The 26,988-nt window shown below is 35.7% G+C and overlaps 2 protein-coding genes across 3 annotated transcripts; one reads left to right on the forward strand and one right to left on the reverse strand.

Moving 5' to 3' along the window:
- The first annotated feature begins 3,356 nt into the window (after nt 1–3,356).
- LOC112048964 (polypeptide N-acetylgalactosaminyltransferase 3) lies at nt 3,357–10,338 on the forward strand. Of its 2 annotated transcripts, none has more exons than XM_024086686.2 (7): nt 3,357–3,611; nt 3,728–3,876; nt 3,969–4,066; nt 5,000–5,180; nt 6,296–6,434; nt 6,899–7,084; nt 7,827–10,338. In XM_024086686.2, exons 1-7 carry the CDS (start codon nt 3,597–3,599, stop codon nt 8,856–8,858), a joined length of 1,800 nt encoding a protein of 599 aa, XP_023942454.2. In that variant the 5' UTR covers nt 3,357–3,596; the 3' UTR covers nt 8,859–10,338. The 2 variants fall into 2 exon arrangements, with proteins under 2 accessions (XP_023942454.2, XP_023942447.2); XM_024086679.2 differs by having other exon boundaries at nt 3,399–3,425.
- On the reverse strand, nt 10,285–18,064 carry LOC112049534 (uncharacterized). Its single transcript, XM_024087470.2, has 3 exons — nt 17,791–18,064; nt 12,739–12,948; nt 10,285–11,405 (listed from the first exon to the last, which is right to left on the reverse strand). Exons 1-3 carry the CDS (start codon nt 17,831–17,833, stop codon nt 11,191–11,193), a joined length of 468 nt encoding a protein of 155 aa, XP_023943238.2. The 5' UTR covers nt 17,834–18,064; the 3' UTR covers nt 10,285–11,190.
- Nucleotides 18,065–26,988: the final 8,924 nt, after the last annotated feature.

Here is a 26,988-nt window from a genome sequence, read left to right on the forward strand (position 1 = left end):
AAATTGCATATGCCTCCTTAATTCCCTATTTGCTCAATAGATGGCGCTTTAAGGCACTTTGACCAGCAGGATTCTGAGGTAATCTTAAGCCTGGTATTAAAAAAAAAATATATAACCTTGTGCGGCTTGTAACATTTTGTTTAATTTTGTAGACGAAACGGTTTTATTTCTTCTGCTTTCTTCATGGTGTTTTTTTGCGTTGATCTTTCCCGACGACCTGGCTTTTTTTTTTTTGGCTGGCGACTTTGGATTCCGAGAACTCTGTTATATATGTCTTGTCTTGAGATTTAGTAGAGTTCTTTTTTTATTTTTTCGTGCAGATTTTTTACATTTAATTGGTGTAAGTCAACAAATATATTGTTAAGGGGTACCACTAGAGGTTTTGACGAAGATGACTCTATTCAAAGAGACGGAGTTGTTTATGTTCACAAAAGGAGAAACAATAAATAATTATATGTATCCCATTTGTGTTTTTATTATTTGTATCCGAATTCCTAAATAAAATAATAGAATTAAAGAACAGTTAATACTAGTAGGTAAACATTATGTTTATGTCTCTATGGATATAGGTTTATATACGTAATTCGACGCTCATTTTATACTTTTATATTATAATTGGTGTAGTTCTCTATCTGCTCACATGATGGCGCTAAGCGGAGATGGCATCTGAGGACTCTATACCCTATATTCAATGTACTCTATGAAACATAGACTTAGAACAACTAGTTCTTATAGTAGTTATATATCTATGCTATGAAATTAAACGACTGACATCGGCTCGGCACACCGCACCACAGATCACTATAGACTAGAAATAGAAACACCGCACAGGCACACACAGCAGTGTGACCATCATTAATTTACCGATCCTGCTACAATTTTTAAAAAAATCTGCCAAATCCTGCCACCTCTTGCCACCTACTCGAAAAATGCCAAAAAAACCGCCAACTCAGTTTAGCGCAATAAAAAAATATTTTCAACCTTATTTATCATAAGTATAAGTTAAAATAATACACTTGTGTACATAATATTATATTTTTATTAGAATTTTACTAAAAAAAACAACAATTTCAAGGACCATAGTTTGTATACGCTTATCTTTTGCTAACATACAATATAAATAAACTACGTATTTTAAACACGGATTTTCAACTAGGTTTTTAAAATAAACCTAAGGTTAATAACCCAAGGTGTCATCATCATCATCTTTATCAACCCATAATTGGCGCAAAACTGATAAGTTGTTAACTTAAACCTCGACTAATATTCTAAAATAGTCCGAACAAGCCTAGTACTTTTGACAGCAGCTTTTTTTTCATCTTAAGTAAAATGAAATGCCTGTTAGTTTAGTTATTTTTTATTTTTATTTTTATTTCTTAGGGATAGTTAACATTTACATATTATTTCTTAAATCTAAAAGTAAACGTAAAAATAGTTTAAACATGTAAACAACAATACTATCCACGAATACACATACGAAAATAATGGCGTCACAAAATACACAAACAAATCAATTACAAAAAAAAAAAAAAAACAAACATAAATCTATATAAAAAAAGAGAGAATTATAACAATAATAATTAAAAATACAACGAAACACAAATAGGTAAGAAAAAAAAGTAATAATAATTATAATAAGAGATCTAATAATAATAATTAAGACACTATTACTACTCAGGTACAGGGATATTTAATTTTTGAAGAGTGATTGAGATGGCCTTTTTATATTGGGGTTCGGACAAGGCAAATACATCTACATCGTCAAATAGCTTGTTGTAGGTGTCCACAAGTCGACGCACAGGCGCGCGCTTTCCAGCGTTGGTTTTACAGAAATTGACAGCGAATAAATTATAAGCACGCACCCGACGTTGACCTGCGTACTTCAAAACATTTAGTGATAATTTACATACTAAGTCAGGACAATCGTATTTATTGTTGATGAGTCCATGCAATACCATTGCTTCAAGCAACTTGCGTCTAGATTCAAGAGTAAGAAGATTGTATTTAGTTAATAGCTCAGCGTAAGGGAGTCTTGATCTATAGCATCTGTAGTGCATTGAACGGAGGAACTTCTTTTGGACCATTTCTATCTGGTTTTTGTATTTGTCGTAAAAGGGGTTCCATATACAACACGCATACTCTAACTGAGGCCTTATTAAAGACTTGTATAAAGATAAGTAAGTCGAGGGTTTTGAAAAGTCTTTTGTTGAACGCATCACAAACCCATATAGGCGGTATGCATTATTTACGATTTTATTTATGTGTTCGTCGAGGTGTAATTTGGAGTCGAGCTGAACACCGAGATCGCGTACGGAAGAGGTCTTTTTTAAATTTACATCGACGAGCATATACGAAAAATCAATCGGGGTTTTTTTTTTCATAAAAGTAATGGCGTGACATTTTGGTAGACTTAAATTTAATTTATTCATTTATTTATTATTATAAAACTTTATAAAATTGAATGAATTAAAGGCCCCAGTTTAGAAATTTAAAAAAAAAAAAAAAAATTTATTCAGTATGCAGTATTCTGTCAAACGCTTTAAATCCTCTTGAAGTAGATGACAGTCTGTTTCTTTGTTAATTTCTTGGAATATTTTTAAGTCATCAGCATATAATAAGAATTTGCTATGTTTGAAACAACTATGAATATCTTTTATGTATATTATGAAAAGTAAGGGCCCTAATATGGAACCTTGTGGTACGCCAGACGTCACGGATACCCAATTTGACTTGAAACCATTTACTACGACACGTTGACTTCGACAAGTGATGTAAGATGCAAACCATCGCAAAAGATTTCCTCGGATCCCATTAAAGGCAATCTTTTGAAGCAGGAGTTCGTGATCTACCTTGTCAAAAGCTTTACAAAAGTCCGTATAAACAGCACCAACTTGTTCACCCTTGTCCAGGCTGTCAAAAAGGGCGATAGTGAAATGTAACAAATTTGTGACGGTAGATTTCCGTTTAACGAATCCATGTTGTTCGGGTATGATAATGTTATGAAGTAATGGGTACAAAGCATTGTGCACTAATCTGTCAAAAACCTTCGATAAAATACAGAGCAAGGATATGGGTCTATAGTTAGCAACATCATTCTTTGGACCACTTTTATAAACGGGTACTACATTTGCTTGTTTCCAGATATGAGGTACGATCGACTCCTTAAGACATTTATTGTAGATGAGATAGTTATCAACTTGTTATCAATGTTTTTGTAGGTGTCAAAGGTCCCAATTTATTAGACTATTAAATAAGCTCAGTGCTTTTGAATAATTTTTGATTAATAATCTGTTCTGTTTTGTGGTTGTCACCACCAGTTGTCACTGTCAGTTGTCACTTGTCACAGACGACAAAGCGTTACTCTACTCTTTGGGTTGTTTATGTTTAGTGTGTTGTGGGGTGTGCTGGAAAGTGAAATGTATAATGTATGGTAAAAGTATTAGAATTTAAATAGAAATACATTAAATTATTAAAATATCTAGAAAATATCAAGACGAAATTAGTACAAAAATTATATTCTATTTTTACTAAAATTTTATTGACAGAACCAATCTATTTAAAAACGAAATATTATACGTGTATTATTTGAGAAAATAATGTTTCTGAAAAGTGTAAGTTTCGTAAATTATCCGCCCTTCTATACTTTTTTATTTTATTAATTTGCAAAATGCAAATTGACCGACGATTACTCGACCATCACTTTTATCAAATGTTTTCTTTATTTTAGCAATTTCGAGCACTTTTGTGCAGAGGACGTAGAAAAAAAGTAACAAGTTTAGTTATAATAATGATATTTTTGATAAATGCAATGTTCTATGTAAGCTTAGAATTATACAATCTCATAAAGCGACGGCATAAAGATCCTTGGTACAAGAGGTAATGTCAGTTTATTCATGTAATTAATAATTTATTTGAATTTTTTAAGATTCTAAAAAAAAACATTGACTAATAACTGTATGTCTTTGCAGTTTACACTACGATCAGAACTCTTATGTGGACAAGACTGGTATGAGAGTTATTGTAGGTCATTATGTAGGTGGAAACTCTGGGGGCAACTTATCTGAAGGTTTGTACTTTGTATGTATGAAGGTATAAACTTTTCTGTCATGTCTAGTCAAGACTCAATAACTCTATGGTAAAGGGGCTATGCTCATCACCAAGAGTTCATGGGTCTTCATCTTTTTATAGTCTTTCTAACAAATTGAAGGGGAACATGAATATTGGTCACATTGAGAAAAAATTGGTACGCCCAATCAGTTTTTTTCACTTTTTTCACACATTTTCAAAGCACATTTTTTCATTATCAAACAAGTGGCAATAAAAATAAATATTATAAGCATATACATATAGAATACTTCAATGACACAGGTTTAAAACTGAATTAAACAAGGGCTGGGTGCAGCAATGAGCCTTTAAAATAGATTGATGATGATTTAAAGAAAACATACATAGGTAAAAACCTGTGTCTTTGAAGTATTTTCAGTATAAATTTCACTTCACTTTGTTGCTAACTATCGGTTTTATTAGAAGGCTCAAACTTACTCAGTGGGCAATGGAGCAAGTTATGCTTGGAGTTTCTCTGTGTGATCAAATCAGAAATGAGGAGATTCGCAGATGAAGCAAAGTCACTGACATAGCTCAGCGAGTCACAAAGCTGAAGTAGCAATGGATAGGCCACATAGTTTGAAGAGCTGATAAATGTTGGGATCACAAGGTGCTGGAATGGTGACTGTAAAGCACAGTGTTGATTGACCCCCCACAAGATAAATTGACTACATCAAGCGGGAGCCACTGGATGCTATATCCTGTAGTGGACAATGGACATCCATCGGCAGTTAATGATGATAACTATCACAGATCTAGACAGATATGACATTCACTTTTTACCCATACCCACAACACAACAATATGCCAAAGGCAGTATCCTTACTTTAGGACTAAGTAGCGATGTGTGTACTGTGTTTAAAGTATATTTATTTATTTATTTTATTACTTGCAGATGTAATCAACAGTAATCATTATGCACCAGTGCGGGGAGCTGGTGAGGGTGGTAGACCGGTTCAGTTAACACCAAGAGAGATAATACCAGCGCGGGACCTGTATATGTTGCATTCATACAATATTGTTGTTAGTGACAGGGTATCAATTAACAGAAGTCTTCCTGATATGCGCAGTGAGAGGTAATCAGGATATTTTGATAGGCATCTTCTTTTGTCTTATGGGAGATAGGGTGCAGTGGACCCCCAGTAATGTGAATCGTTTTCTAATCTGGCGCCCCCTGCAATATTAAATGAGTATAACGTATGTTTTAACTTATTATTGGATCTGTAATTTGACAAATTACAAGGTACTTGGTTGTAAAAAATTCTGGACTATAACAGGTCTTAGTGCAGTATAATGCAACAAATTTGACACTGCCCTGCAAAAGATTCATAATACCAGGGGTCCACCTTGTTTGGACCTTAGAGGTTTGGACATTGCTCCAATAACTATAACAATTGCTTTCAAATGTGTGTCAATTTACATCTTACAGAATACAGCAGTTATAAATGTGTTTGTCTGTTTTTTTGTTCAAATATCACTCAAAAAATAAGGATAGATTTAATTGTTGGTAGATTAGGTAAGCTATAAACAGAGTTGTGAGATAGTTGTGTGTTTTAGTGAGATTGGATGTATTATAGAATTTGACTAGCAGACCCACAGGATTCACCCACATAGTTCCCATACCCATAGAATTATGGTGATCAAATATTAGAGATAAAATATCCCATGTTACTCACTGATAATGTAGTATTTCATTGGTGAAAGAATTTCAAAAATTGATTCAGTAGTTTCTCAGCCTATTTGTAAAAAAAAGAACAATCAGAAAATAAACTCTATAATATTAGTTAATACGACAAGGATGTCCATGTTTTGCTTTTTTGTCTTGCATGTGTGGTATTATTTCTATATATAATATGATTGGTTAATTAATTGGTAATTCTCTATGTGTGTGAAGTCTGCCAATCCGCATGGTTCCAGCATGGTTGACTAAGGCCTAACCCTTCTCATTCAGAGAGTAGGCTCAGTAGTGAGTCGAATATGGGTAATGATGATGATGGATGATTATAATGTTGCAGTTGTAGAAGTATCCAATATAACTTGAAAGACCTCCCAACAGCAACAGTTATTTGCCAATCTGCTTTGGGTCAGCGTGGTGGACTAAGCCTAACCTCTCACATTCTGTGAGGAGACTCGTGCTCATTAGTGAGCCCAATGTGGGTAATGATGATGATGGATGATTATAATGTTGCAGTTGTAGAAGTATCCAATATAAGTTGGAAGAGCTCCCGACAGCGACAGTTATTATAGTATTCCACAATGAAGCGTGGTCCACTCTCATGAGAACTGTGATGTCAGTTATCATTAGATCTCCAGCGGAATTACTAAAACAGGCAAGTTCATGGTCATTGTCACAGTAATTACCATAAGCTTTTATTTAATTATTTATTAGCTGACGCTCGCGACTTCGTCTACGTGAGAATCAGTATGTATTTAACAATTTGTGAAATTATTCCTGGTGTACGAGTAATTTAATAATCTTATAAATGCGAAACTAATATAATAAAAGCGAAAGTATGTCTGTCTGTGTGTTAATTTTTTACTGCTCAGCTCAGCACCGCTGAACCAATTTGGATGAAATTTGGCATATAGATAATTTTTCTTTTTTTTTTAAATTGAACCTTGAACTTAGGCTACTTTTTATCCCAGAAAAAAATCATGACACCGACGGGCTTTGTGAAAACAGTTTTATTACTTATACCTAAACAGAATACACAACACCCTTATTTCATGTCTGTATAATTATTTACCTGTTTTTTATTTATTTTTTATTAATAGGTACCTTAATTTTTTCCAGATTATTTTAGTTGATGATGCAAGTGATAGAAAGTACTTGGGTAAAGAATTGGAAGACGCAATAGCAACATTAAGCAAAGTACAGTTATTGAGAAGTGTGAATAGAACTGGTTTGGTGGGAGCGAGGCTTATGGGCGCGAGGGCTGCCACGGGAAATGTACTAGTATTCCTGGACGCTCATTGCGAGGTAAGTGATAATTTGGTATAAAATCACACTTTTGAGTAAATTCTTTGAATGCCTTCCAAATTCGTCAATGGCCTTATTAGGAATTGGTTTAGTCAGCCTCTGGTGCTGTATACAATCATTGGTGTCAGGAATTGCTTAATATTGTACAATCTGCATACTTGAATGAATTGGTCCAGGTCAGGCTGGTGGGAAGCTGCGGCCGTGGTTAGCTACCACCATACCGGCAAAGACGTACCGCCAAGCGATTTAGCGTTCTAGTACGATGTCGTGTGGAACCTAAAGAGGTGTAGATTTTCATTTACCTCTTAACAAGTTAGCACATTTCCATCTTAGATTGCATTATCACTTATCATCAGGTGAGATTGTAGTCAAGGGCTAACTTGTTAAGAATAAAAAAAAAACTTGTTTTTTCGTCTCTTTACCAAATAATGTATGTACATAATTTTTTTATTAACAAATGTTAATGAGATCGTTTTTAGTATACCTACACGCGTCGACTTGATTTCTTAAACTTTTTAAACATATAGTATATTTCAAATACCTTTCTAGTAATATTTTTAACAAAGAAGTTATTACAAATTACTAAAATTGAACACGAGCATAAGATCTAGGTTAAATATCTTTGAAAATTAAAGTAAAAAGTAATACAATATAATAAAGTATCAAATATGAGTGAAATTTCAAGATGTTTGAAATCATTTATATTAGAAAAGTTTCCCTAGTATTTTTGTTATATCCCCAGGTCACGCAAGGATGGATCGAGCCGCTGTTAGACAGAGCGGGCAGTGATGACGTGTTCGTCTGTCCACACATTGACCTTCTCTCGGACGACACACTGGCATACACAAAGAGCATTGACGCGCACTGGGGCGCGTTCAGCTGGCGCCTGCACTTCCGCTGGCTCATGCCGAGCCACGAGGTAATGATGAACAAATCTAAACACCCTTCTAGACCTTACCCAACACCCGCGATGGCCGGAGGTCTATTCGCCGTGAGAAAGAGTCTCTTTTGGCGGTTAGGTGGGTATGACGAAGGTATGATCATATGGGGCGCTGAGAATCTAGAACTGTCCTGGCGCGCTTGGCAATGTGGTGCACGAATAGAAATAACACCCTGCTCCCGAGTGGGTCACATTTTCAGGAGACACAGTCCATACAAGTATCCCGGTGGAGTCGCCAAAGTTCTCAATTCGAATTTGGCACGCGCCGCGACAGTGTGGATGGATGAATGGGCGGATTTCTTCTTCAAATTCAATCCATCTGTGGCAGCGATTCGAGATGCCCAGAGTGTTTGGAACAGGGTGGAGTTGCGTAAGAGGTTGAATTGTAAAAGTTTTAAATGGTACTTAGATAACGTGTGGCCCCAAAATTTTTTCCCGAACGAAGAGCGCTGGTTCGGAAGGATACGGAACGATAAAGGGAGCTGTATAGGAGTGGTCGCGGGGACGCCTGGACTTGGAGGTCCTGCATCGGGGATAAATTGCGGCAGTGACCTCGATCTTGACAGGTTATTAGTTTACACGAAAGATGGAAAAATTATGGCGGACGAAGGGTTGTGTTTGGAGCAAGGAAACGGCAGGGCTGTGTGGAAGACGTGTGGTGACAGCAAGAAACAAATATGGCAGCAAAAGGGTCCAAGGTTAAAAACTGTGGACGGACTCTGTCTCACGATGGTGGCTAGTGACAATAAAAATGGCGGCGATCCGTTAACGGCTAAGCGCTGTATGAACGAGAGCAGGCAAATATGGCATTTTGAAAGAGTGCCTTGGCGATAACCTGTGATATTTACGATTAGAATACTCGTACAAATTTTAGGAGTACATAGTTATAACTTTAATAATTAAGAGAAACGCAAATCTCAATCAGTGATATCCCAGTATTTGATCTGAATATTTATAATAAGACATTTATATAATAAATCCTCATCATTGGATGTTAAGTTTGCCTCAATTAGTTGAAATGTTGGCACTACAGTATTATGTGCTTGCAGTATCAGAACATAATTTTTAATGGACTGTGATAACTTCTACACATATCTTGTGAACGGATTTTTCGTATGTACCTAAAACCATACATTTTTGACTTTTGGTCACGACCTTGATATTTGATTTGGGTTGAATTTTCAGCCCTTGTGTGTAAAGTTTTATTTTCAACCCTAATGTGTTCTTAGAAATGTTTTGTTAACATTCTACAGCGCCAAGCATTTATAAAGTGTATTAACGCTTTGATATGAATATATGTTTGATTGGTTTGATATTTAAAGTTTATATTGAATTTATCGTTTAGATGTTCAATATGATATGGAAATCTTTGAAAATTAGCGCGACGTCCCCATGTGAGGTCTTAACTTTGTAGCACTTTTTTATACAAAATACAAAATATGAATTTTTTGGGTAGTATGTAAGTACTTAATTTACTAATACAGTATTGTAAATCGAACACTAACTGTGATTATATTTTCTATTGTAAGGCCTAGTTAGTAAGAGTTATTCCATTGTAATATTATATATTCATAATTTATTAACTGTGACCAGCGACCAGTGTGAATTTAGGATTTTTATTATCCCATCATCAACTAGTTTTTTTTTCTTAAAACGTAGTTTATGAGCTATTCCAGATTAAAATCCATGTCTGTGTCAAATTTGATCAAAATCCGTCCAGTAGTATTCGTGTAATAGTAATAAACAAACATAGAAACAAAAAAACATTAGTATTTACAATATTATCACAATAAAGTGTTTTCTGATGGCATGGGTACGGTGACACTCGCCTGTATTACGTTCATATTACGTACTATTATCGTGAATCGTGGCAAATTTTCAAGAGGGAAACGAACTGTCTCCCGCACCATCCTACACAAAACGAACTTTAGTAGGATAGTTATAGTACCTATGCGATAATTTGATTAGTAATTTGTAAAATCACAGAATTTGCGTCACAAGACACACACATTCAACAGACTTAATATGCATTATTTTTAATTTGGTTGTTAATGTTCAATTATATTAATTTTTAACAAATGTAGAAATAGTAAATAATCGAATATTTGAGACAAATAAAAGACTAAAGCATTTATTAATATAGGAATTTTTTTATTCTATTAACTATAACATTATAGTGTGCAGTGTAATACTCATGTACTTATTATATATTAATATTGGTTGTGTTAACATCACAGGGATAACAAATAATATGTACCACGGTGCTTAACGAATATATTTGCACTTTTGTATTTTAATAAAGTTAATATTTGTATTTTCTTCTTTTATTCTATTTTATACCGGAAATAAAACTTATTATTATACATTACATCTGATCAGTCGATAAAATTAATAAATAAATAATATTTATTTGTCGCCTACATAGAATAAATAAATTTATTCTAGTTAAGCGACCATACTTAAAGTGCCAAGCGGCCCTTTTGTAGGTGTTTTTCTGTAGAATTCTACTCTATATACTCTCATAATGATGAAAAGATGGTTTGAAGCATTAATATAGCAACACTGTACACCTAGTTATATAACTATACAGTGTTACCATAACTGACTAAAAAGTTTAAATTGAAAATATTTTTATAGAAGGCTTTGACTGTTCGATAAACCTTTTTAAATACCTAGGTTTTTTTTTCTTAAAGCTTTTGCGAAAATTTTGTAGCTTTGTTGCGAATGCGAATGTTTATAGAAGAATGGCTATTAATTTTGTATAATTTTATTTGTGTGATTCAAAAGAGAGACAAAAAATGAGGTTTACAACTGACACACAAATAATATTTCAGTGGCGTTATCAACGGCGCAATGACAGTGCGGCGACTGAGCTCAGGTTTGCTAATTAGCATAGTTTTAACGTGCCTCTTGCGGTTTGTGTATCAGCGTATCTACCTCTTTTTTCTTCTAACATCATTGGTGTGATTGGTACAATTTAACTGACGCAGATGGCTTACTGAGGATGAGTGTGAACACTACAAACAGTGATTTTGTTTGGTTTTTATGTTTCGCAGACATGCGAATTAATATACTACTTACCCACATTAATTATGCTCACTTTACGACTATTTATTTACCCAAGTAAGCATAACATAAGAAAATACCTATCAATAAAACGGGAATATCACCTAAGAATAAAGTATAGGATGATAGAGAGTAAAAGTATATAGTTTAGGGGAGGTTGGGTCGAGTTGGCACGGTTGCAGTTGTCGCCGTAACAGATGAAGCAGCGCGCGTCGCTATGGCCCCGAGCTCTCTCCACTGCGACGAGAGCGTTGCACACCGAGTCCACCTGTGCCTTGGGCACGCATCCCCGAATTGTATCCACTGTGTTTCCAACTGTAACAATAAAATAATAAATACATGTTGAAGTAAAAGTTCTTTACGCACGCTTGACTTGAGCAAGTTGCGATTTGACAGTAAACGGTCAATACGTGCTGCCATCTACACGCAGTGTTTGTAATTTTAAATTACCAGTAGATGGCGTTCTTAGAGAACTTTGAAACAATCCCTTTTTTGTATACCTGTTGCGATGCAGCTGAGGCTCGTAGGTGACGCTTTGTTTTTTTTATTTTTAATCGACTCTAAAAAAGGAGGAGGTTCTCAATTCGCTTTTTGACAGCATCACCAATATAATCCGATGGGCGTTCACTGCTAGACATAGGATAGGACTCTTGTTAGGGCTTCGAAACACCACGGTACCTATTTAGCCGCATATCATAGTGTGGGGTCGATCAAAACTGCGCATTCCGGCGCGGCCGGACCCCAACGTCCATCTCTTTGAATTATGTGCCCGCTCATTGTTACATATAACTCCCAATAGCGGGAGTAAAATGGCAAGCTGCAGCCAAAGATAGGGAAAAGTGGAAAGCATTGGAGGAGGCTTTTACCCTAGGGGGTCCATATAAAACTAGAATTTAAAAAAAAATGTAAATATAAAATACTTAGTAAAAATATATATATATGTATACCTATTTTAGAAATGTAATATAAGAATGTGTTAGTTTTCAGGTTTATATGCAATTTTCATTGTTTAGCTTCGAGACTCGTTGTCAGCTATGTCGGTGACTTTGGTTCTTCTACGATATAGATACTTCGAGCATAGCTTACACAATCGCTCAAGGACCCCAAATTTAACGAGAAAACCGAGTGGTTCGAAGACATTAAACAAAATGAAGCAAAAATTTACAGCCATGATGAAAATAATTTTTCATCTCGCTCTAGTCAAGAAATATTTCCTTGTATCAGAATCGAACTAATTCGTTTAGGCAGTAGGTACTTAAGTATTTAAATAATCAAGATTTATAAACTTTTCCGTTTCTGTCTATTTGTTGTCTGTCTAGATTCAACCGGACTTTCACTGGCAGATAGCCGATATCATCACACTAATATCACATCACACTAATATTATAAAGGCGAAAGTTTGTGTGTAAGTGTGTAAGTATGTTTGTTCCTCTTTTACTCTCCGGCTACTAAAGCGATTTGGCTGAAATTTGAAGTGGAAATAGATTTTATACTGGGTTACCACATAGGCTACTTTTCATTCCGGAAAAATCCATGGTTCCCGCGGGATTTGTGAAAAACTGAATTCCACATGGACGAAATCGCGGGCGTCCGTTAGTAAGTTATTTAAGTATTGAAACTACGCGGGTTGTTAGCGTTTTAAACTTACATGACTTATCATCCGGCGTTGCTATCATTTTTAAGCATCGCATTTCTATAGGTATAATTGAACCCGTAGACGGTGGGGGGTGGCCGAGATTGTGTACCCATTGGGCAGACACCCAGTTCGATGGCTGACATTCTACCGAGGAACCTGGCCATACTGTCTCCTGTGGGTGACAACCAAGGCATCGACGGTAGAAACAGCTTTCTGATGACACTGAAATGGAAGACAAAATTAAATGCGTATCTCAAAAATGCTCATTTTTCTCGCTTGAACAGAACGGCTAACATGACAAATTAATTTGGTTCGCATTCGTAATAATATGGCAACTATAATCGATGATCGCGATTAAAAATTAAGTGGGAGTCCGTGAATTTGCCGCCGAGGGTTCTTTAATATCAATCCATATTCGGCTCACTTCTGAGCTTCAGTCTTCTCTCAGAATGAGAGCGGTTAGGTTAGGTTACCAATAGTCCACTACGCTGGCCCAATGCGGGTTTGCAGACTTCACACACGCAGAGAATTATGAAAATTCTCTGGTATGTTAGTTTCCTCATGATTTTTTTCATTCACCGTTTGAGACACGTGATATTTAATTTCTTAAAATATAAACACTGAAAAATAGGAGGTGCATGCCCCAGACAGGATTCGAGCCCATATCCTGCGGAATCGGAGGCAGGTCATGTCCATTTTCTTTACAAATTGGAATGTCATTAATTAATTTTTACTGAAGTGTTTATAAATTAAGAAAACGAAGTTGATACCTAACGCCTAGCAAAAAATGTTTAGCAATAATTTTGTGAAAGAATTTAGTTATTTTCAATCACAAAGACGTTTTTTTTTCATATAGCTTCAAGGGATTGCAGAACTGTATATCTCGTATTGATTTAAACTTAATACCTTCAAGCGTTTCTGAAAAAATACTCTTGACAGTCAGAGAAATAGACGTAGGTACAATGGTTGTTGGTCTTATTCGAATTCCGTTCTTTTTGAGGTGTCTACCAACGGAACTCTAAAAAGCCGAATCTTGGTTATGTTATTCATACTACATTTGACTTAAACATTTTGTAGCGTGTCGAACCGGATTGTGCAGCAGCCTTTTCTCGTCCGGAACAGATTGCTCTGTGTAATGAATGCTCCAGACAGCACTTTACGTTTGTTTTAAGGCCGCAATCATACGTTATTTTCTCGCGTTTTGTGCCGCTTTACCGGCCATCAGCACATTTGGTTCGCCGCACGATTAATAGGTAGGTACGAGTACCTACATGATTATCGAAAGAGGGAATCTGCAATGTGCTTATTGCTTTCTTTGGCTCGTATATTTTATCACTTTTGCATGCTTCTTACAAAACTGTAAATCGATCTCCGTAATATAAACATCCGTTTTCCGTCTATGCTTCATATATTCGTAAAATTTTTGTACTTACTAGCGGACCCGGTCAAGCTTTGCTTTGACTTAAGTGCACTTCTTCCCTACCCCTACATACCCCTACCCTATCCTATTTTCAGGGTCTTTATATATATATGTTGCCGTGAAATGGACTATATTTTATTTAAAAAACAAGTGAAAGAGTTTTCCCAAAAAACATGGGTTTTAGCAAATAGTAGGCATAGCAATACCAACATGCTATAAAATTAACAGAAATAGTTAATCCTACACTATGCGGTGTGCTCATTCAAGTGCTTGTTATTTTATAATCATAGGTATATAGCTCATAAAGATAAACGATTTTAATTATTTATTGCTTTATCGATGTGGAATGTGAATTTTGATAAAATTTTGTTTACAAAATTCTGTACTGTACTGTTGCTAACCAATCTCGGAAAATTAATATTTTGTTTTTAGGTAAAGATGTGCCAAATTTAAAAAAAAAAACTATACTTGCTGCAAAAAGAAATCAAAACAAATTTAAGCACGCAGCAGACCGTCAAAAATTACTTGTGGCGCCCTCGCCAGATTTATTATATTTCTGGTCTGGCTATAATAACTGGCTTGATTATATTACTTAAAATAAATATGTATCTACTCACTTATTATAGTAAAGTAACACTATTATATACTAAAGTAAAACATTTTCGTAAAAAACGTTACAATGATAAGTTTAAATATAACCTTCAAACGATCATTGATGCGAGAAAACATCGTCCATCGCCCAGAGAAAGTGTACGATTGACGTTTGACATAATTGTTCACCAGTAACGTGTTCACCTTGTCTAGATGTAACACTATACGGAGAGATATTTACCCAACTAACCAATAGCCATAGGATAGCGTTCGCTTTCTTTGGTTGGGTTGAGTTGAATGGTTTTATTAACTAGCAGACCCACCGCGGTTTCACCCTCGTAATTCTAATCTATACTTCTATACTAATATTATAAAGAGGTAAAGTTTGTAAGTTTGTAAGTTTGTCACATTTTTTAAATGGGGTAATCTTCGGAACTACTGGTCCGATTTTAAAAATTCTTTCACCAGTAGAATGCTACATTATCGGGGAGTGCTATAGGCTATATTTTATATTGGTATCATACATATTAGCCGAGTTATCACAGTTTTTTTCATACAAGTCGGACTAAAAACCTTTTAAACAGACTTATTCGCATGCGCTGCCTTAACCATTGTGTAAAATTGAAATTAATGTATGGAGACTTTATGTATCTTTAAAAGTTCTACAAAAAAGTCCGCGTTGCCATATATCTATCTTCTATATATTAGCAGATATAGTACCTTTTGTGTTTTAAAAATTATTAATTTTATATACTTAGGTTTACGTCATTATTTATACAACTAAACTTTAATTCTTATTAAAATAAACTCTTTAATAATCACAAGGATATTATGGAGATAAGATTTGCCCTTTACAGTATGTTAATTGCTCAAATAGTTTCGGAGATAATACAAAATTTCTAAAAGACGCAGAAATTCCGCTATATGACGCCCGGCGCTTTAATTTACGTAGTTCCCGTTCCCGTGTGAATATGGGGATCAAACATAGCCTATAACACTCGCAAATAACGTAGCTTTCTATTGGTAAAACAATTTTTCAAATCGGTCCAGTAGATCCAGAGATTACCTCCTACAACCACACGAACTTTACCCCTTTATGTTATTAGCATAGAAGTCTCTATTTGTCTTGGTCATACCACCACCCTCGAAGGACTGGACCGATTTTGCTAAGGGTAGGAGTAAGATAGAGAAGTTACAGGGTAGTGTAGGGTACGGGTAGGGAAGCGTAGGGGTAGTGTAGAGGTAGGGTAGGTTTAGGGCCGGGTTTAGGGTAGGGGTAGAGGTAGAGTAGGTGTAGGGTAGAGGTACGGGTAGGATAGGAAAGTGGTAGGGTAGGGGTAGGATAGGCGTGAGATAGGGATAGGGGTAGGAAAGGGATACGGTACGGGGAGGGTAGGGGTAGGATGGGGGTAGGGTGTAGGTAAGGTAGGGGTAGGGTAGGGGTAGGTTTGGGGTAGGGTAGGGGTAGGGTGGAGGTAGGGGTAGGGTAGGGGTAGGGTGGGGGTAGGGGTAGGGTAGGGGTAGGGTAGATGTAGGGGTTGGGTAGGGTAGGGTAGGGGTAGTAGTAAAGTTGACATCGAAATTTACGCGGACGAAGTCGCGGGCGTCCGCTAGTTCTCGTAGAAATTCGGGGATAAAATATGGGCTATCAATAATTTGCTTAAAGACCTCGGCCTCTTTAGAACTGCAGTTCTATTATAGAACGGGTATCCGAAGCTGCTCTAATAAGATCTTACCAAATTTGGCTAGGCGGGGAGAACGACACGAGCGTAGGAGAGTGGTTTTCGATTGTCAAGGAATTCTTTAACCCTACATCCATTAGTCACAAGTCCAGTAGGTACTCTGCTCGGAGTTTTTCTCTCTGCCACGCGATGGAGCCGGCACCCGCACGGTGAATCTATATATTGCTAAGATATTCGTCTCACTCGCTGATAATGTAATATATGTATAGTTAATGTAGGTAAGAGCCGTGATAACCCAGTGGATATGACCTCTGCCTCCGATTTCGGGGGGTGTGGGTTCGAATCCGGTCCGGGGCATGCACCTCCAACTTTTCAGTTGTGTGCATTTTAAGAAATTAAATATCACGTGTCTCAATCGGTGAAGGAAAACATCGTGAGGAAACCTGCACACCAGAGAATTTCTTAATTCTCTGCGTGTGTGAAGTCTGCCAATCCGCATTGGGCCAGCGTGGTGGACTATTGGCCTAACCCCTCTCATTCTGAGAGGAGACTCGAGCTCAGCAGTGAGCCGTATATGGGTTGATAACGAATGTAGGTATCCATTGTGTTTTTAATAAATCTGTCTGTTTAGTAGTTTCAGGGCTTGTTCGTAAGAAATAAACAAAAAACAAATGTTAGCTCTAAAAGTTAGTTCAGACAATAATTACAAAAGAAACTACATTAGGTACAGATTAATACAAAGAGCTCCTTATCTTGCATTGTTACAAGGGCTATAATTTTCTGTTGCCTTATATTGGTTTTTTTTTTTATTTGCATTATTGTTCAGACAGCTATATTATGCAAGACCATAGTACACATTTGGAAGTCCCAACAGAAGATTTTCAGTAGTAGGTACCTAATTTAAACGTCATGAAGGTAGAACGTTCAAAAACAAAGATTCTATTTTTATAACTTTAAAAATCAAATTCCCTGATGCAAAATGTATTGTAACACTATACGCTATCTATTCCACCTTCGATATGACAGCTTATCTTCAGTAACACTAACCTAAATTCAAAGCGAGTGATGATCATCATAAAATTTCAACCCACGCGCGCGGCAACTTGTAACAATGTAAATATGATTGTCAACAGTGAATAAATATTTATTAACCAGTAGTTGCGAAGCGAGATATACTACTCGGTCCATTGTATGGATCGCTCGGAGTTTGTTGATTCATACCGATCCACGAAGCGATGATCCAAAATAAAAAGTTGTGATGAAAGAGGCGTTAGAACAATAGAATATTGCAAACAATGGTAGCTTCACTTTGGTTACTGATATATCATTTAATAAATAATATATCACTAGTATACATTATTGTAGACTTACCCAATGATACAATTCCAGAAATAGTCAAAGTGAACACTAACATATCGATTCTAACAGAAATAACATGGATGTAACTAGAAGCGCGTCTGCATACGGACGTTTATCGTTATAATCTACGCTTCCTTTGTGTTTATCTTTTACATGTGCCGTTATCAGCCTGTAAATTATTTCTACGTTTCTAAATGAAAAACAAAGATTATATGTCTAATATTAGACTTTCAATAGAATTTTCTAAAGGCTCGTTGGCGTTGAATGAAGACCAAAATAAATACACGACTTACGTACGAATATAAACTACGGTTTTAGTCAAGATGCACGGAATTTAAACACGTTTCATTGACGTCATTGTAACAACAATCTTATCATAATAAAATATGATATTATTACAAATGTCTTTGTCCACTTTTAGTCTTGTGGTTTTACGTAGTTCTTACAAATATGTATAAAAGGCTGTATGGCCAGATTTTCGTTATTACAAAAAGCTGTAAGTTCGTCAGCCCATGCTCTACCATAGGTTAGTGCGGTAGACAAAATATGCAGTTTGGATCCTTGTAGCATTTCCGGTTCTGGTAGCAGACCCTCAATGGTCGTTATTTTTTATATTTTATCTACTAACTGTTACTTTATCTTTGTTGGAGCATAGGGTGACAAACTGTCAGCCTTTATTGTATGGCGAAAGTCTCTTGGTACCTATATCAGTTCACCATTCCAGTACCTTGGGACCCCAACTTCCATCGGCTCGAACTGTGTCTGTTATTAGTTTATTATAATTAATACGTTTGCATTAAATAAATACACAGAATAATAATACAGGTTAACATTTTCATTATTATCAAATCATCAATCGCTAATTAAAATATGTTTAGAAGTAGGAAATTATAATTATTAAATTAAGTTAAACAAGTGCCATTTTCGACGTGATAATAGCTCAAATAAAATTTAGTATCCATTAATAAAAAAAGTCAATTAGAATAATATCTAATTGAAATAAATAACATATTATTGCTTGGCAACTTCGTTCGTAACACTCCCGATTGCGCGCGGGCCGGGGGGCGTGTAGCGATGAATGTAAAACCCACGACTGACGCATGTCACTTCACCGCACGCACGATATCACACCTGCGCGGTCTTTCCCCCAGTCGCCTGCATATCACGGGAGTGTTATCAACAAACTTGCTTTCTATATAATTTCTAGATATGCGGTTTATAGAACTTTTTAAATCATGTACATTGCCGTTCATCCATATCAGACTGACGTCCACGTATCATCCATAATATTAGTCTCTATATCTCTTAAAATAGCGTCACGCTTCATCGATTGAGGAAGGTGTTGCATGAGCTATCTCCTCGAATAGGGTTGACCCAATGTATGCATCAAGATTTCTTGATCTACCAACATAAAATGAGCCACGAGAGCATTATCACTCAACGTTAAATAGGTATTTCTTTATTGTGGTAGCCGAGAGTGCGGAATAGTGGCCGAGATCAGTCTTAAAAGCGACATCGGATCGTGTCGGCATGCAACTCGGATGCCTTCGATAGATAAACCGTACAGATGTTAAGATGGATTGCTGCTAGCCCTAATAATTCTCTGCCCACGTCATGGAAATCTTATTTAGAGCGCTATACATATGTGCATTTAGTACACACATATTCTATTTAATTTGTTTTACTTGTTGTATATCTTAATATGATAAAAAATACTCATTATCATTATCATAGCCTACTACAGGGCCAGGCCTCCTCACAGGAGAGGGGATATGAAGCTTAGAACAAACACATTAGTTTTGCGGATGGCAGGCTTAACGTGATAACGTTTTGACTATTTATCAAACAATACTGGTAGGCCTAAAAGCCTAAGATTCCATTAAGACAAAAAGACAGGTACTGAATTAAAATAAAAAGCAATAGATCGTAAATATCGTATCTTTAGTTTAAAGAGAGAGTGAAATTTTCCTATTCGACCGCTATTGGTCAACACTGTCCTTTCCCTTCACGTTAACGACATATAGTTCTTAGTCTTAGCCCTACAGATGTTAATGATAATGTCCGGGACGGGCGGCTTAACGTGCTCTGCGTGGCACATTGTAACCATTCTCACTGAAGATTTCTAAAAAGAAAGAAAAGCTTATAGTATTTCATAACTTCAACCCAGGATCTCGTGCATAGCAACATAGGCTAACCACTGGACCAACGAGACAGAGATAAAAAGGACATCCGAAAAATTGATTTAGATAAAATTAATTTTGAGCAGGACATTAAGATACTTATAAATATGTACTATCAAAAAAACCCGCTCGATAACAGACGAGTTCAAAGCATCTGCCGCATTAAAAGGATTTTGTTTATCTTGGACAATTTGTTATTGCCACTCCTCTTGCCTTCCGGTAGCCGTGTAACTGAATCTTCTGGTTTTGGGAGATTTATAGTCAACATTTGATTGAGCTACCGGCTTAAACGAATTATATAGGGACCTGACTCGCTAGACGTTACCACTCTGTCAAAGATCAATGATCTTACGCGTTTATAATACTGTTTCAGAATCGATGTTTCATTGTTGTAAACGTTTTCGCCATGTAAAGAGTTCATTAAAAATGCTTGTTTGTATAACATAAAAAACGCTTACAACTACTAGTTTACTAAAATATGACGTGACGTTTAGTTTGTAAGTATTTTTAACTTAATTATAGCAAATTTGTAATAAAAATAAAATAATAAAACGTTGATCAAGTAATCGAATATTCTGTGTAACGATTCTAAACGATGTTAGTATGTGTAAAAAATACACGTGTATGTATTGCGAATCCAGTTTATAGTTGTACACAAAACTATATTTTTCGATGTGTGTGATTACCTCTTCCCTTCCAATAAACGACGGACAATTAAAGTTTGCTAAAGGACATGTCCCAATTTCGTATAGAGGCTGGGCCTTTATTCCAAGTGCCAAGTAAGCAGATCAGATTATTTTTATCTTAAAAGAACATAAAATATAGGGCTTAAACCAAAAATATATTGTTCTTGGAAACCACATTAATTTTTCATTAATTAAGTATGTATTTGAAATTATTGAATTTTTAGTGATATTTGCGTAGTTGCGTTCGTTTAAGCCGTTTTTAACGCAATTTAAGGATTTTTTGTTTCATGCTTCTCTGTCTACGATTTAATGTTTCTTTTTAACTTGTGGCATATTGACAACATGGCAAAATTACATGACATTGTAAGCTTAGAGGTAGGGCCAGGGTATGGGTAGGGGTAGAGAAGATTTGAAGAAAGCGAAGCTTGACCGGGTCCGCTAGTAAATTGTAAATAATAAAGGCCCATTTTGGGACATGTCCTTTAGGTGCGGTACAAGTCCATAAGTATTTGGTCTGAGAATGCCGCCCTTGATTAGCTGCTCGGGTCTTAGGTTCGGCGTCTTTGCTTTCGGCAACATGCGATTGAATTAAAATGCTTTTAATGGAATACACAGTTGACGTGATGTTTATCTCTGCTTTGAGGATGAAACTTAAATCCATTTAATGACGTCTATGAATGTTTTAATTAGTTAATCCGGGGTTATAAATTAAAATGTTAATGTTGGAATAATTTGTTAGTTTATAGGCTAATTTTATACATTTAATTGAAATTTGAAAATGAGTGAAATGTAGGCAAACGTAATATGCATATAAAGTTGAATATTTTGTTTGTCTGAATCTGATAACTTACACACAACACTTGACAGATCAGTCATTGAAAAAAGTTATTTTTTTTATTTGATTTTTACAGTGGATTTAGCCGCCGAGAATATCTTATATTAACAAGTAGCCGGCAAAAATATAAAATACTAACAAAACCATAAGATTTTTAATCAATCTCCATTCCAAATAGTTTCGATAAAAAATCTTTACCACCATCTATCTGTGTATAACCAAATATCTAACACAAAATGATATTTGGTTATTTAAAGAGATGTTGGTACTTATTTCTGGAAAGGAAAGCACATGGAAAGTTTTTCTTAAACTGTTTAAATAATATCGTCGTCAAAGAGTTCGCATTTTGTATTCAGTTCAGTAAGCTTATATCACGCTACGGGTACGGGTATAAGAAGATGTAGCACATAAATGGTATGGTAAACGCTGACACGCTGACCTGCCGATATCATCGGAAGGACAACGCGATCGCGTGAGATACTACTGCTCACGTCTACCCTCACTCAACCGTTATTTTAATTTAGCTCGCGTACTGATACTGTTTGTAATAGTACCTTCAAGTATATGTAAATAAATATATTACGAAAATACACACCAGTAGCGAAGACTGAAATTTCTAGTAGGTTAATTTTCAGACTAAAAACACATGAAGGGGATCTTCATGTGTTTTTTAGTCTGAATGTGTTTTTTGCTGAGTAAACTTTAAACTATATACGTATACTTTCCGTGAAACTCAGTTTAAAAGGTAGTCCGATAGGAATCGGGATGTTAGGTAACATCGCCCTGTACACACATCACTATCTAATTCCAAAGTAAGTATATGTTATGGATATATAGATAGCTGATGTTCCTATTGCCCATGCTAATCACACAAATATCGTCCAGTTCTGAGATTCGAACCCACGGCCTCGTAGGCAGAAAACAGGCAATTATTACTACTTCTAATTATTGAGTATGTACGAGTATATATCTAGTTTTATGGTAAATTCAATGTGTAATGTTTTAAGAACAAATTAAAAATACGCCTGAAATGAAAAATTATTAATATTATGGTAAAAGTTATTTAAAAGATTGGACAAAGTGGCCCGTTTACATTTGGTTCCTTTTAAAATTCCTTATTATGGACTCACTTTAGTTTGAATTATCGAAAATGGCGGTACATTTATTTATTTTTTAATTAGGTGGTCGGTGAAAACAAACGGAAGCAGAATTTTTAAGGGTTAATTATATTATTCGACACTATACTCGACGGAACATTTACATGTCAGTCTACAATCCACTTCAATTGGCAAGCAATAAATATGTACCAAGTATCTTGTTTATAGTAGCGATAAGCGAACTGGGTATTGCGTGACTGACACCACTGAAAAGCATTTAAATCCAGGAAATGTAGTGGCTGCCTGTTACTAGTGCTATCAATCGAGTGTCACCAAAAGCTTCAGTTGCTCAATGGTAAAATGGCCGATACTGGACTAGCACGAGTTAGATTGGTGATACCTACTATGTATTATTATACTATGTTCATAAATATCTCTACTCCATTTATTTCTTTTCAAAGAAAAACAGAGTTCTTTCATCGGGGTAGGTAGATTACTTAACTGATTTTCGTAAAAATAAATGGGACCAATCTGGAAGTATGCCCTTTAAACAAAAAAAGAATGTTTAAAATTGGTGTTCTCCAACATACGGAGAGTATAACTCCACCAACTATATACATAAATTCTCGGAATGACGAAAATAATTCAAAGTGCGACCCAGGACTCTAACCAAAGAGTTTATAAACCGAAGGCATATAGGCTAACCACTGCATCAGCGTATACAGTTGTATATGTAAGGTATTTGGCAGGTGGGAGGCTCCGGCCGTGGCTAGTTACCACCCTACCGATAAAGACATACCGCCAAGCGATTTAACGTTCCGGTACGATGTCGTGTAGAAACCGAAAGGAGTCTGGATTTTCATCCTCCTAACAAGTTAGCCCGCTCCCATCTTAGATTTCATCATCATTACCATCAGGTGAGATTCCGCCTTCAAAGTGTTCAGACGGTATACGATGTTATTTTTCGCTTTTTTGTTTATGTTTGTGATTTTGAAGTCAGTTTAATTTTTTTATTAAAAATATTTTATTATTATACACTAATCTGCGTTTTACTGGAAAACATTTTGTTAATTGCATTTTACCCATTTTTTGTTTCACATAGATGAGATTACGAAAAGTGAAATTTAAGCTATCGCGACCATACAAAGGTTTAATTTTATGGGGAGTTATAACAACATCTGGTGTGATGGAAACGCAGTTTGCGGTCCAATTCAGAATTTATCGGCAATTATAAGCTCGTTGTAACCCAGTAATTTCTCGTTATTTGTATTTTATGAAATTCTTATTCAATCACCGCAGTGGTTACGCTCAACATAATTTACTTTTAAAAAATACGCGACACAGCACATAAAGTTCGGTGAGCTGGATTGGCGAATGAAAAAATGAGAATGAAGGCGCGAAAATTGGTCGGAGCACCGTTTAAAGTGTCGTTAAACCTTGTCGAAGTGAAAATATTGTAATCGTAACCGAACAACGATCAATGCAGTTTATGGGCTGCGGAAAGCAGTTCCCATTATTACACTCGTTTATTATTCAGTACAGAGAACTCGCGGGGTGGTTTTCGATTTAAGTGTACGTGAGATTACTTCGCGGTAAGGCATGTAAATAGACCTATTTACATCGGACGCGATCGGCAATAGGTACTCATCGATATTTACAATCATGGTGACCGATTTTCTTTTATACCACCTGAGTGGGATAAAAAGTTTTTGAGCGAGCGATTCGTAGTAACTTTAGCGCAAACTTGCATTAGTTAGTATCTATGATGACAATCGCAACTATATAATATCACTAGAAGACGCCACGCGGTTTAACCCGCGTAGATCCGATTCCCGTGAGAATATGGGGATAAAGTATATCCTATGTTCATTAGGGATAATGTAGGACTCTAATGGTGAAAGAACTTCTTAAATCGGTTTAGTAGATCCAGGGATTACTCCTTACAACCTCACAAATTCACAAACTATACCTAGAAAACCTACACAGACGATACTTATTGCTCGATACACGATCTTCGTCAAGAAAAACGAGAATACCGATATTTAACCTCATCTCCGGTCTTAGGTTCTATTCACGGCCAAGGTTTGATATTTGGTTTGATCGTCTAAATATCCGAAAACTCGGTTCATAGTTTCGGTACTTATCAAAGAATGAGTAGTCTTTAATTTGATCCCCTTAGTTCCTTGAACCAGAACCAATCATCGGGCAATAAATTAGCATTCGTCTAAAATTAAAGGGGAAGATGCAACTATCTACAGCTACATACAACATGAATAAAAAAATATCATGTACAGTAAGCTTTAAGCCTTCTTTTCCTCCTCCATCACTCCTACTTCATCAAGTTGCACTTCCCACCATATTATTTCTTACAAAATCAAAATTACAAATCGAAATAATAGTGCCGTTATTAGTCTACTACTCAAGATCCAAGTTTTTGTGGCAATATAATAAAGGTCAATTGAAACGGCAGCCAATGCACGTATCTGCGGGTATTCATTGTGGATTGTAATGCAAACTATCTATTGAAGAATAATTGATTCTACCCTGTACCTTAATCATCCAAATATAGAACGTGCACTAGTAGAGGCAAACAAGTGTCAGGGTCAAAAGATAGTTACCTTTCACAGAAGTATAATATAGAATTTTCATTCGGATTATACCAGTCAATTAATTTGTTCAACGGCATAAACAAGTTTTGTATTTACCTAATAAATAATCCAAGATAATTAAAAATACCGGACGATAATATTATCTAAAATAATTGTTAAAACCCTGGCTGAGTTTGTGGACTTTTCTTGGACCAAAGCGCGTTTGGAATCCTCTTTAATTTTAGGTTTTCGAGTTTAATTATCACCATTATCTCATATCATTAAATGACGTTACGATTTTGTATGAACAATTGTGATACTATAAGATTTTAAGGTAACTTAATAGTTATTAGTTATCTTGAACCGGAACTAAATGTAACATTCAAATGCAGAAATGAATGGATATGAATGAATTCTCGTTACAATTGTTGTACTTATTTGATTGTTACATTGACTACGATTTTCTATACTCTGTTATGGAAATGCGAACGTAGGTACCTAGACTATGCTTCTAACCTTTGCTAATAATTATCTCTTTAGAATTTTTTTTTTAATAATAATTATGATTATTTATTCTGGTTTCTTCATAAAAGTGTGAATGGACGACTGTATCTTATTTAATAATAGTATGTAAGTAGACTTATTGTTTTTTAGATTTAACTACAAGTCTACTTAATTGATATTATATAACTTAAAAGATTCTATTAGTATAACTGTATTGATCCTAAATTTACCTTGCTGCAATAGACTATCTCTAAATGAGTTATAATCACAATGTTTGAGGTTTTGTCGTATTAATTTTGAACTTTTTGACAAAAAATAAAATAAAAAAAACCTTAAAAATCTTATAAATCCGAAAAATATAGACTTACCTAAACATAAAACTACCGATAGAAAAATGGCTACACAATGAAACAGTTCTGACTTTTAATATATCAAGATTAAATAAAATAATAGAATTGCAAACAGTCGGTGATCGTATCAGAATTATTTGAATAATATTTTACTTTTAATATTACGTTTGACGGTGCAATTATATGTATCTGATTATTATTAGTATTAAATTGATTAACCATTTTGAAATGTAATAATTGCAATATTTATTCATTACAGTACAATCATACGCTCGAAATGTCTGTACTCTGTCAATATTTATGTAATACACGGAGATAGAGATCGCTGGCAGACAAAGACAGACATTTTAAATTGCATTCCAATGACTTTGCACATTCGGCAAATTTCTTTTTGCAATAAAGACTTCGTTATATTTTGGGTTAATTAAGAATTTACATTTGCGTTTCGTTGCGAATATGGGTTAGTTTCACGGATCTATTATTTGTTAAGTATACTCGTATATCATTGTTCTTTTCACATTTATTAATCTCTTTATCTTACCTTACCTCTTATCAGCCGATAGACGTCCACTGTTGGACATAGGACTCTTGCATGGACCTCTAAGCACAACGGTCTCGAGCCTCCAGCACCCAGCGGCTCCCTGCAACCCGCTTGATATCCTCGACCCACCTAGTGGGGAGTCGACTAACACTGCGCTTTCCGATGCGGGGTCGCCATTCCAGCACCTTGGGATGCCAACGTAGATCGGCTCTTCGAACTATGTGGCCAGCCCATTGCCATTTCAGCTTCGCGACTCGCTGAGCTATGTCAGTCACTTAGGTTCATTTGCGGATCTTCTCATTTTTGATTCTATCACGCAAAGATTCCATAGCTCGCTCCATCGCCCGCTGAGTGACTTTGAGCCTTCTAATAAGGCCTATAGTCAGCGACCAAGAGTAGTTAGACTCTTTAGATACAGATTATTAGATA

Source organism: Bicyclus anynana, chromosome 19, assembly GCF_947172395.1.
Source record: "Bicyclus anynana chromosome 19, ilBicAnyn1.1, whole genome shotgun sequence".
Taxonomy (NCBI): Eukaryota; Metazoa; Arthropoda; class Insecta; order Lepidoptera; family Nymphalidae; genus Bicyclus; species Bicyclus anynana.